The following is a 12,156-nucleotide window of genomic DNA, read 5'->3' as shown; positions in this document are numbered from 1 at the left end:
CCCTGTTGCCTATAAATGGGTGGCAAAAGCCAGCAATCCAGTACACAGCCTAAGACAAAGTGGCTTCCTCTCCCTAGTAGGTACCTTCTTACTATCAGGCTGGAGTTCATCAAGGATCTAAACCTGAAACTGGAGCCCACAAGCACGCAGAGGAAGAAGAGCAACAAGACTAGTTCCCAGCCTATCCAAGGTAGAAGCAAGCAACGTTAGCCTTGCAGTAATTTTATTACCCAATATGGTGACAGTGAGAGAGGAGCTGCGCAAGGGGCCATGGACAGAGCAGGAGGACATGCAACTGGTATGCACTGTCCGCCTGTTCGGAGACCGGCGTTGGGATTTCATTGCCCAAGTCTCAGGTTTGAGGGGTTGGGGAACTGCAAATTAGGTAGCTATTTTGCAATCCTTCGCGCATAGACGTCGCAAACAGCAACGTCATCCTGTCTAACCCACCCTCTTCATACTTCACGCTCTGTATGGTCATGCAGGTCTCAACCGGACAGGCAAGAGCTGCCGCCTCCGGTGGGTGAACTATCTCCACCCTGACCTCAAGCACGGCCGCATGTCACCACAAGAGGAACACCTTATTATCGAGCTCCATGCTCGATGGGGTAACAGGTTTGATCCAAAAGAATTTTTTCTTCACAATAGCTTTTCTCAATTACTACAGGAGCAGGTGAAACTCACTAAAATTGTCTATATGTAGGTGGTCTAGGATAGCGCGAAGGCTGCCAGGGCGCACAGACAATGAGATCAAGAACTACTGGAGGACACACATGAGAAAGAAAGCACAGGAGAGGAAGATGAGCATGTCACCTTCGTCCTCATCCTCCTCACTGACATACCAATCCTGCCTCCTTGACACCGCTCCAATCATTGGGATGGGCAGTGGTGACACTCACAATGGCAGTAGCTGCATCACGAGCGCCCTCGAGGACACCCAGAGTGTCATTGATGGATATCCCATAGATCAGATATGGAGGGAGATCGAGGCACCTGCCTTGCTGGGCATTGATGAAGAAAAAGAGAAAGCATGCAGCAGTCTTCCCTGCCCACTGCTGCCAACTGCCATGTGGGATTACAAATGCCCCGAAGTTTTCTGGAAGATGGAAGATGAGGAAATCAGGATGTTGGCTCCACAATTTGGTTATGGTAAGTAAGGCCCTGGCTATTGAAGGCTGAAGCTACTATACATCTAGATATAGTTCAGATCACTAAGCTACATATCTACCTACCATATTTGTAGTACTTCATAGCTACGTTTACATTAGTATGGATTTCGATATTCGATAATCTACTGTAACATTGCAGGTGTGCTCATGATGTATGTACCTATGCAGTGTACGAAATAGCTTGTTTCAGTTCCTTTCATAGTGTGCAATACAAGGGTGCTTTATATGCATGATATATTAATAACTGATATAGTTGTTTATCTCCTGTGGTACTATTCTACATTGATCAAGTAACAACATAATATGGTTAGAAACTATAATTCACAAACAAATTATGGTGCCAAGTAGTAAGTTCACATCTAAATTAATATCCTTCCTAAGGTTATATAAAGGCAGATTGTAGTAATGATGAAAATTTTCTGGCTCACTTGGAGATACAGAAAGGTATACTAGCTTTAACTGGAGCGAATAGCAAATGCTAATGGAGATGTGTGCTTGAGGTTCTTATCTTGATCTCGCATCACAGCGGAAGCCTTATGACATACAAAAGCCTGAGGATGCATTGCCGATCGTAGACAAAACGGTTTAGTTGGCGGAAATGATCGTCGGCTTGACAAAGATGATCGGTGTAGGCGAAGTAGAGATGGCTGACGCATGTAGTCGATGAAGATGCGGCGGTGACGGTCTTTACCTATTGTCTACACCCTTTAATATCGTCTTAGGGTTCCAGTATACGGGGTAGGTAAACTCACGGGATCAATCCATGAGGTGCCGGCTCTCCCTCATCTTTATAGGCACAGTATAAGGTGGGACGCCAACCAATCTTTTAGTTGGTACTTCCGATCAAAGCGTATCGGTCTTCAGGGCTCAGCCCTTTAGGACTAGGTCTTTAGTTAAGATACGTGAGGGAAGCCGACATTAATATCCAATAGTGCGTGGTTATTCTAACTATGTCCATTGTAAAGATTAAGAAAAAACCTCCCCATGTGTATTGTGTTTGTGATTTTTAATAGTTAATTCAGGGGAGGATATCCAAAGTACCAGAAGGTCACAAGATCTGGTTTTGTTTTGACATGTTGATAAAAAGATCTAAAACGTTTCTCAGTCCTTAAAGGAGGTGGTGCCTAAAGGATATGATGCAGACAGAGAATGCACAAGGGAAAACTCACCCAGCCTAGCAGGAATGCTGGATCCATTAATCACTTGGAAATCCTGCAATAGCAGGTGGCCAACATATCAAAGTTCAGACCTTTTTATTTAGATAAAACAGACCTTGCTACATATTTGTAAAGAAAAGAAATATTTCACTCACAAAACTCTTACACATTATAAGTTCCAGGGCGGACACTAGTCACGATCAACTGTATCAATTCCAAGTGAAAACTCAACCAGACAAGCTCTTACCACACCTCACAGTTATATGAAATCATAAACATGAAAACTGAAAGGCAACTTTCGATGTAACTTCTACATAGAAATAAAAGTGGCATGATATCTTCAGTTAAAAAACTGAGAACAGAAATCTCTTCGCATTTCAACATTAGTATGAAACACGATATTAGTTAGAAAAAAACACCAATACTCTATTTGTGTTGGATATGTGTCGAATAATTATATGAAGTTGATTACGTATAGGATTTGAAGTTATATTAGCGGTATATGATGAAATCCTTATAGGACTCTATGTACACTACTACAAAATCTATTTTTTAAGATGTATTGGGTGTCTTTCCACATACGATTCATTTAAAAAACCATCTGAGCAGTTGGTGAGGAAACTTGTGGTTACGGACCACCTGTAGAAATAAATTTTCACATGAGATTTCTTATATGAACTGCCTGTGATAATGAATAATTATCATAAACGATTCATATAACAAAACACCTGTGTAAAAGGTTATTTTTAAAGGCGGTTCCTTATATGAATTGCCGCTGAAAATGATCATCCATTAAAAAATCATAACCCTTTCATATGAAGTTGGATGAGGAAAAACTCTATATAAAAATTGTAGTCATCGACGAGATCTATAACTATGTAGTTTATAAAGTTATAGATCTCATCGAGAACTACAATTTTGATATAAAGTTTGTCCTCATCCAACTTCGTATAAAAATTGTAAAATTTTAAGATAAGTTATCACCTATTCTCATAGACGATTACTTATGTGAATCGTCTGTAATAATGGATAGTCACTTTCAGATGCAATTCATTGTGTGAACCGCCTATAGATTGAGTAACAGTTTATCTTAAAAAACTTATAATTTTTTCATACGAAATCAGATGAGGACAAACTTTATACCAAAATTGTAGCCCTCGACGAGATCTATAATTTTGTTGTTGAAATGTTTTTCATTTGAAGTCATTTAGATATCTAAATAATTATTTGAAGTTTCAGATATAAGATATCAAAATGATTACATATGCTATTTGGCCCGACCAAGTACCCCTGCGGTCGCGCCGTCGCACCATATAACTTGTAGTTGGTGAGGGGTCCCAAATTCAAGTGCTAAGAATCGCAAGTGCACGTATTTTGTATGAAAAAACTTGTGACTGGCGACGGCACGATCGCAAGGGCACTTGGTCAGGCCAATTTTTTTTCGCTTTTTTCGTGCCAAAAAATATCGATTTGAGGAGGGATTATCACAGGTGGTAGGCTTAAAGAATTGCATGTAAAAATAGAAATTACCATAGACGGTTTTTTAAGTGAACCACCTGTGATAATAGGTTTTCATAAATCGTCTATTTGTATAGCCTTTCGATCATAGGCTGATACGCTAAATGCCTGTGAAAATGAGTTACCACCCATCTCTGAAAATAGTTTTTTTAGTAGTGGTAGAATTCTAGTAGAATTACTGTAACCAGACCTCCTTATAAATATGTGAGGAGAGCCGCTGTTTATAACCATGATGACATAACAACAAGTTCGTAAGGCGGCAGCGAGTCTGTCGGAATATGAGGAAACGACCGATGTTGCTAGTTGAGGAGGAGCGCACGTAGTCATGGCTAAGGGATGTGGCTTCGACTAAACCTCGTTAACAAATATCATACCTCTGGTGTCATCTGTGATCGTGTGCATCATCTTGGTATATCCATCGATTGCTTTAGCTGATGACTAATTTACTAACAAGTGATATCAAAGTTATGATTGAATTGATCTAGAGTGTTGCGTGGAAGATCGCGCAGAGACGTGAGATTTATGCACCTACAAGGCGTCGTAAAACGCACAGCCAAGGCGGAGCGAACATGGCGTAAGGTGGAGTATGACGGCGGCTATTGCGCATACGGCTGCCGCGTCGACGTGAGCGTCGGCGGAAGTCGTCGTCGAGGGCAACACGGATGTCGCGGTGAGGAAGTCGGGGTTGGCTGCAATGCACGCGAGCGCATGAGGCATGGTGTGCATCGTGCAGGTCAGCGGCTCGTGGCTGTTGCGGCACGCGGTACGGGCAAGGTTCGTGGTCTCTACGCAGGAGCGTCTGGAGGCTGGTCTGGTACGAAAGAGGCAGGTGAGCGCATGGCCTGGACTTCAACTTGGTCTCGGTGACGTGCTCGGCTTAGAGGCTGGACAGGAGTCCGAGGCCATGACGACGTGTGGCGTCCGAACTTGAGGAGTCTGGCCAGGGTGAGCACGCGACGGCCTGGTGCGTGCGCGAGACAGGAGCAAGGTTAAGTTATCGAGCTCCGGCGGTAACCGAAAATATGTGATAACCGCGGTTACCGGTCAAAAAATTAAAAAAAATCAGAGAAAATTCATTTGGCAAAATTTGAATTTTGGAAAAAAAAATTGCGATTTTAGCTATTCGGTAACCGCTCGGTTTTGGTCGGTTACCGAGCGGTTTTCTCGCATTTTTGAATTGGTCGGTTACCGAGCGGTTTGGGTCGGTAACCGCTTGGTTTTCTCGATTTATCGAGCGGTTTTATCGAATTCCAGCGCAGTTCAACAAAAAATCCAAAAAAGGGCTCAACCTTGTAAAATCAATAACTAATTCATCTGAGCTTCAAATCAAGTGAAACAAATTTTGTTGGCTTCCTTGTAACATGATCTACATGATAAAAGTATTTATACTCATAAAAAGTTCAAAATTTTTTTGTGAGAAATTGTATTTGTTAAACCAAGTTAAATGCATAGTTTACTCTTTGCTAATCCAAAAATCATGAAACTAATTTTGTTAGTCTTCTTACATGATCCTATGTCTTTTAAAAATACATGAACTCATAAATTAGTTATTGTAACATGCATGGTGCGCTAGCTGACGGCGGGAGCTAGCGTGGCCGACCAGGGAGGCCGATCGAGGCTGCCGCGCGGTCGCCGATCGATCTAGGCGAGCCGAGGTTGGCGCACGTAGTCAGACCTCAGGTCGGATGGCTCGGGTCGGCTGGGAGCACAGGCGGAGTCGACCTGCAGAGTCGACGTAGAGAGCAGGCCGATCGAGAGCACAGTATAGCGGCAGGGCGTGCAGTACCTGGTGATTGCCCCGTGGGCTGGGCGCACGGGAGCATCGTATATGGAGCTCGTCCAGGCGGCGGAGGAATTCTTTTTTATATATTTTTCAAATATTTCAAGATTATGTGCACGTTTGAAAAATAATGAGATCTAACTTACCGTCACATGTTCAACCGACGAAAACAAGGTCCCACTTGTTGAACGGGTAAGACTTTGTGGGCCTCGGCTGCCAACAAATTTAATAATCGGAGACAGAAAGGTCTCGAAACAGCGGGCAAGAACTTGATCTCACTCATTGAACAAGCGAGAACTTCGTGGCTGTGACATCGCGCGAGTCCACCCAAAAGGTCTCGTCCGTTCAACGGGCAAGATCTTTTGAGTATTTAGACCGTGCCGATGTCAGCATCTCATTTCATTCCCATTTAGCCGAGAGAAGAGGAGAGGAGAGGAGAGAGATGAGAGGGGAGGGAGATTTGTGTGGTGAAACCCTATTGGAAAAAAGAGGTAAATTTGTTTCCTATTTTTTCTTAATAATTCCGATAGGATAGTAACTAGTGCTAGGTTTTGATATAGATTAGATGTTAGATCTAGACTTTGTTTTACAAATCTGGTAGGATAGTCACTAGATATAAGTTAAAATATAGATATAGTTTTAGAATTAGGGTTAGATATAGTTCAGCAATTAGATCATATTTATACTTGTATTTTAGAAATTAGATATAGTATTTAGACATATATTAGGTATTAGATATAGGATTTAGACATAGTGTAGTCATAACTGATATGATAGATGTAGGATTTAGATGTGTTTGATGTAGCGAATCAGGAATATGTTGTTGTAGTATAGATTACATGTTGGGCTATACTTGTAATGAATTTTGCATTGTAGATGTAGTTTAACATGATTCTTTCTGTTCTATTATAATAATATCATAGTTTTTGTCGATGGTTGCTAGATATGTTGGATATGTGGCAGTTCAGAATTTTTTACGGGGATAATAAAATCTTATATTGTCCTAAAGGGGTAGTATTGTTTGTTTTTAATTCAATAGATAAGGGTATATCTAGACCAATGCACAAAAGCATTGGACACTTGTATGTCTAGTTTATGCGGGGTTTCAAAGTAGACTCCGAGGTTCAAGAGATGACCATTAGCATTGTGGGCAACCATTTCAGAGAAGGTGTGTGCTGAGAGGTGTACCCGCTCTGGGAAGATGAAGTGGGGAAGATGTACCTGTAGGATGTTGTGCATAGTGGTTGACCTCCTATGTTGCTTGTGCAATAGAAGAATAAGGAGGCAGTTGGGGAGATGCAGGGTAGAGGGTACGCGGAGGAAGAGGGTGATGAGGAAGAATATGATGAAGATGTCGATCTGGATGGTGCACATTCATCGGATTATCCGACTGAACCGACTGGTGAGACAGAATAGGGGGAACAAATCCCTTCTCCAATTGAACAGATGGAGCGAGATGATCTTCAGGCTGATGAAACTCCTGAGTATGATAACTCGGATGATGAGGATGATGCTTCGGTTCCCATGGACTGGAACAATCTAAACTTCAACAATCTTATGGTGAATCAGAGGAATCAAGTGGCCTGCGAGTATACATAGAATGAGGTGACCCAAGATGCTAGGTATCCTACTAGTCAGGCCATGAAGGATGTTATGACTCAATGAACGACCTCACTTCGACGGTAATTTATGTTGTCACGTCAATCAAGAAGAAATATGAGGTGAAGTGCGTGAATGAGAGTTGCCCGTGGTAGGTGCACGGCTTCAAGGGAAAGTGAGTTGACTATTGGGAGGTATCGATTGTGGTCGACCACACTTAAATGATGGACAAACTTGAGCCCAACTAATGTGATGTACGCCCAGATTGTGAAAAACCTGAACTACGAACTAGAGTCCATAATTATACAAATTGAGGAGAAGTACAAGTACACTATCAGCTACAACAAGGTATGAAGGGCGAATAGGAAGGCAATTGAGATGAGGTTCGGGACCTACGAAGCGTCATATGACAATCTACCATATTTGTTACAGACCATTGCTTGAAGGAACCCATGGATTTGTTACGATATTGATAAGTACACATTGCTGTCCAAACCTGGCAAATATGTCCTGAAGTGATGTTTTTTCGCAATAGTCTTCGCAATAGGGGCATGTATCGAAATTTTCAAGCATTGTCGGCCTATCCTGTGCATCGACGACACTTTCCTTACCGGCAAGTTCACGGGGCAGATCCTGACTGCTATTGGGGTTGATGGGAACAATCAAGTTCTACCGTTGGCCTTTGCATTTATGGAGAGTGAGAACACCAGCAGTTGGTATTGGTTCCTGTACCGTTTGAGGATGATAATTGTTGGTGCTCGTCCGAACGTGTGCATTATACATGACCGATATGTAGGGATGCTCAAGGAAATTTTAGAGTTGCAAAATGGAATGGACGATGGCTTGATTGGACCTGTGTGGCCAGATCTGCAGAGTAGGTGGTGCATGAGGCATTTGAGTGTAAACTTCTTTTGCCAATTTAAGAAACCTCATGACATGTTCAAGAGGCTATGCGGTTAGAACTACAAACGGAAGTCCGATGCTTTTTGAAAGACACTAGATGAGCTGACGAAAAAGCAAACATAGGAGTGTGTAGGGAGGCCAGGGAGGCCCGTGATGGGACCGGAGGACGTACCAGCATCTCTTGAGTCTCTGCCAAATGACAATGAAGCTGATATCATACGGAGGAGCGGGTCATCTACTAGGTCATTTAGCGAGTGGATTGAGAATGAGTTCAAGGAGAAGTGAGCTCTTTTCTATGACACAAATGGGACTAAGTACGGCATATGACCACAAATTTAGCAGAGGTTTACAACTGGGTGATGAAAGGTGTGAGGGGGTTACCGCTGGTGGGGATTGTAGAGTTCATACTTCAAAGGAGATGCAAGTATTTCAGGGACCACTATGCAGTAGCGCACATGGCACTGAATAATGCTAGTATGATTTATAGGACAAAGATGACTAAGTACATGAAAGACAAGGCGGAGAAGGCAAAGATGCACCGGGTGAAGATTATTGGAACTAAACAGCATAAATATGAAATTCTATGCAGGGACAAAAGAAGGAGTGGGGGCAAGCGTGAGAGAGTTATCCACGAGTGCACCATCTTCAATAACAGGTGTGTTTGCACCTGCTACAAGCCGATGCTACTACATAAGCCATGCTCCCATGTGATTGTCACATATGTTGTGATGGGGATGAGGACTTGGAGGTACGTCTCTGATTACTTTAAGAAGGAAGCTATGTTTGACACCTGGAACCATGATGTCTATAGTTTCAGGATTTATGGTTCTTTCATGAAGGAACCTAGGCCCGATGTTGTGTTCATACCTGATCCTGATAAGATGAAGTAGAAGAAGGCGCGGCACAGGACTACGAGGCTCCGTAATGACATGGATGAAGCAGAAACTAGATGTCGCGTGAAATGGTACAACAAGTGCAACAGAACAGGACACACTTACAAGAAATACACTATTGGTGTCCCAAATGTGAACCCCGCATAAGCAAGTCCTTTCGGGTCTGTTGCAGATGGAAGACGTCCTCGTAGTTGTCGATCGTTGGCTTCGTCAGCTCATTGAGATCCATAATGTTGTAATTTGTGGTGTGATGGATATTCACGTGCACACTATTGTACTTCACTGTGTTAGTACCGAGATAGTCACAATATGTGAGGTTGTAATGTGTTATGTTATGATTTGTTCACATATTTGTGTACGATTTGAACAATCTATTATATCATGTTATATGTTGGACGCTTACTTGTTCAGTTCCCACAAATAAAGACCAGTTTAGACCAAGTCTATACCGGTTAACACTTCTTACTCTTTGTTTGTTTTGCATATAACAATGTAAATAACTTGTGAACATGCATGTATGGTGCAGTTTCGGTTTTTTGCATCTTTCGATGCATACAACCTACATTCATTATTACATCAATGATTAAGCATAACAGAAACAAGGTTTTTTTAAAAAAAATAACATCAACCACATAACATATGATTATGCGGTCACCCATTCTTGGCGAAGACTTGCATGGCCACCACCTCCAAACAAGTGGCATGCCTTATGTCTTCTCTTTGTGTTTCCTTTTGAAGCAGCCTCTAGAAACGTAACAAATAGGTTCCTCTGAAGACTCCCTCATAGAATATTTTTTTTATTAAAAACTATATCATTATGGCAGAGCCATATAGACCAAAACATGGTAGCCGCCCCAACTAGAGCTTGGGAATTAGAAGTAGCTCCCATTGTGCTTGGCCAATTTCCCATTATATGACCTATATTGTTAGGTTTTTTATTCCCAAGGCAATAGTAATTATGTGCCAAATGGACCTTGCAGAATGACACTCAAAAAACAAATGTTGTATGTTTTCATTGTGGTTGCAAAAACAACATTTAAAGCTGCCATTCCAATTTCTTTTTGCCAAATTATCCTTGGTCAAAATTACACCTCTGCATAAGTACCACAAGAAAACCTTGATTTTGAGTGGGAGCTTAAGCTTCCATAGACCTCTAGTAGGGACAGAAATGGGTTGTGTTATCATTTGGCTATACATTGAATGAACCAAAAAATTTCCATTCGAATGCAACCCCAATTTAAAGATGTCTCGTCCACTCCATAATTGAATATGTACCAACTTGGACATCATATTATACCAAGCAATTTGTTTATCCCCAATAATTGGTCTACAAAATAAGAGATTTAGCGGTATGGAACTCATGACCTACGTCATTGTGCTTTGTTTCCTTCTAACCATATTATACAGTGTCGGATATTGTTCCCTCATAGTGATATTACCCAACCAACTATCATTCTAGAATCTAGTTTGGCTACCATCCTTAATATGGAAAGATCCCCATTTGAGAAAATCTTTTTTCACTTTCATGAGTCCAGACCAAAAGTGTGAATTTCCTGGTTTCCCCTCAGCCTGTGTGAGAGATTTTCCGCCAAGGTATTTATTTCTGAGCAATTGCTGCCAAACCCCATCCTCATTAAGCAGTCTAAAAAGCCACTTGCTGAGGAGGCAAATATTCTTAACCGAGAGATTAGTAATACCTAATCCACACAGGTCTTTTGGTTGGAAAAGTATATCCCAACGAGCTAGCCGATATTTCTTTTTATGACTATCCCCTTGCAAAAAGAACCTAGATCAAAGATGATCTAGTCTTTTAAGTACACCCTGGGGGACTTCAAAGAAGGACATCATGGAAACGAGGAGACAGCTTAACACTAAGTTTAAGAGTACTAATCTTACTCCAACAGACATAAGATTTGCCTTCCAACTGCTCAGTTTCCTCTCAAAAATTTCTTCAACCCCCTTCTAATCACTATTTCTTAGCTTCCTGTGAATCATAGGAATGCCAAGATATCTGAACAGCAAAGAACCAATATCACATCCAAATAATTGTGAGTACTGGTCTTCACATTCTTTGCCTTCCCCATAGCAAAAGATCTCACTTTTATGAAAGTTGATCTTAAGGCCAAATAGTTGTTCAAACACACATAGCAAAAGTTTTATATTTTTTGCTTGCTCAAGGTTATTGTCGGTGGATGAACACCGCAAGCGGGGATCCTAAGGGACCCCTTTTGAGATTCGGCCGGGGTGCTGATTCTGGATCTACCTCGTACGTGGGATTAATGCGAATGTATGAGATCTAGGCGGGACGAATGATCATCAGCTAGTAGGAGTAAATGCTCAAGGGATTTTAGACAGGTTCGGGCCGCACGGAGCGTAATACCCTACTCCTATGTGTCTGATGTGCTATTAATGCTCTTGGAATGCCTTTCTCTGGATCTCTGTGTTACAAGGTTTTTTTGTCTAAGTCTTGAGCTTCAGTCTTGCTTCTTGCTTCAAGTTAGCTTGTCTCTCCATCTCCGAAGTGCTCCCCCCCCTTTTATCCTACCGGGGGAGGCTTGGCATGCCCAGAACGGGGGCACGAGTTCCTGTAAGCCATCAATGGAAAGCAACCATTATGGGTCTACAGTTTGATGTTACAAGGGTTGAAAATGCGCCCTTCGGCCGGTCCCGTCGCTCATTACACCCCAACTTTAGCAGGTGCAGGGGGGCCACCGGGCAACCGCTGAATATTCCCGCATGCCCGCCCGGTCAAAGCAGATCTGACACGGTCTGACGCGGCAGGGTGGCAGGCGATACGTCTCGAGCCCAGCGACGATATCTTCAAGCCGTTTCCTTTATGGGCCTCACAAGGTGCCGTGCGATGGGATCCGTCGCATTAAATGTCCCTACACCTTCCTGCCAAGCGGTGGTATGGACCGACATACTTAGTACGAGGGGGGAGTGGTTGGATGTGACAGGCCACGCTCCCTCTTAAATGCAGCATCGGGCCTCCCACTGATTGACACCTCACCGTGGAGCCCTTGTGAGGTCCACTGGCAAGGGGCTTCTCAGGTCCTCAGGGAACTCTGGGTACTCGGGGACCAACCGTTCTTGGCCCCGAGCACCCTCTCCCGGATTTGTCTCTTCTCGGGTCCTCG

The 12,156-nt window shown here is 42.7% G+C and overlaps 1 protein-coding gene across 3 annotated transcripts; it reads left to right on the top strand.

The window, feature by feature from the left end:
* LOC133886045 (myb-related protein MYBAS1-like) lies at positions 1 to 1,429 on the top strand. Of its 3 annotated transcripts, none has more exons than XM_062325778.1 (3): positions 1 to 190; positions 486 to 615; positions 704 to 1,429. In XM_062325778.1, exons 1-3 carry the CDS (start codon positions 16 to 18, stop codon positions 1,155 to 1,157), a joined length of 759 nt encoding a protein of 252 aa, XP_062181762.1. In that variant the 5' UTR covers positions 1 to 15; the 3' UTR covers positions 1,158 to 1,429. The 3 variants fall into 3 exon arrangements, with proteins under 3 accessions (XP_062181762.1, XP_062181763.1, XP_062181764.1); XM_062325779.1 differs by having other exon boundaries at positions 54 to 356; XM_062325780.1 differs by having other exon boundaries at positions 54 to 385.
* Positions 1,430 to 12,156: the final 10,727 nt, after the last annotated feature.

This window comes from Phragmites australis, chromosome 12 (assembly GCF_958298935.1).
Source record: "Phragmites australis chromosome 12, lpPhrAust1.1, whole genome shotgun sequence".
In the NCBI taxonomy this organism is placed as follows: domain Eukaryota; kingdom Viridiplantae; phylum Streptophyta; class Magnoliopsida; order Poales; family Poaceae; genus Phragmites; species Phragmites australis.
Note: the sequence above shows the minus strand (reverse complement) of the source record. Positions and strands in the feature narration are given on the sequence as shown.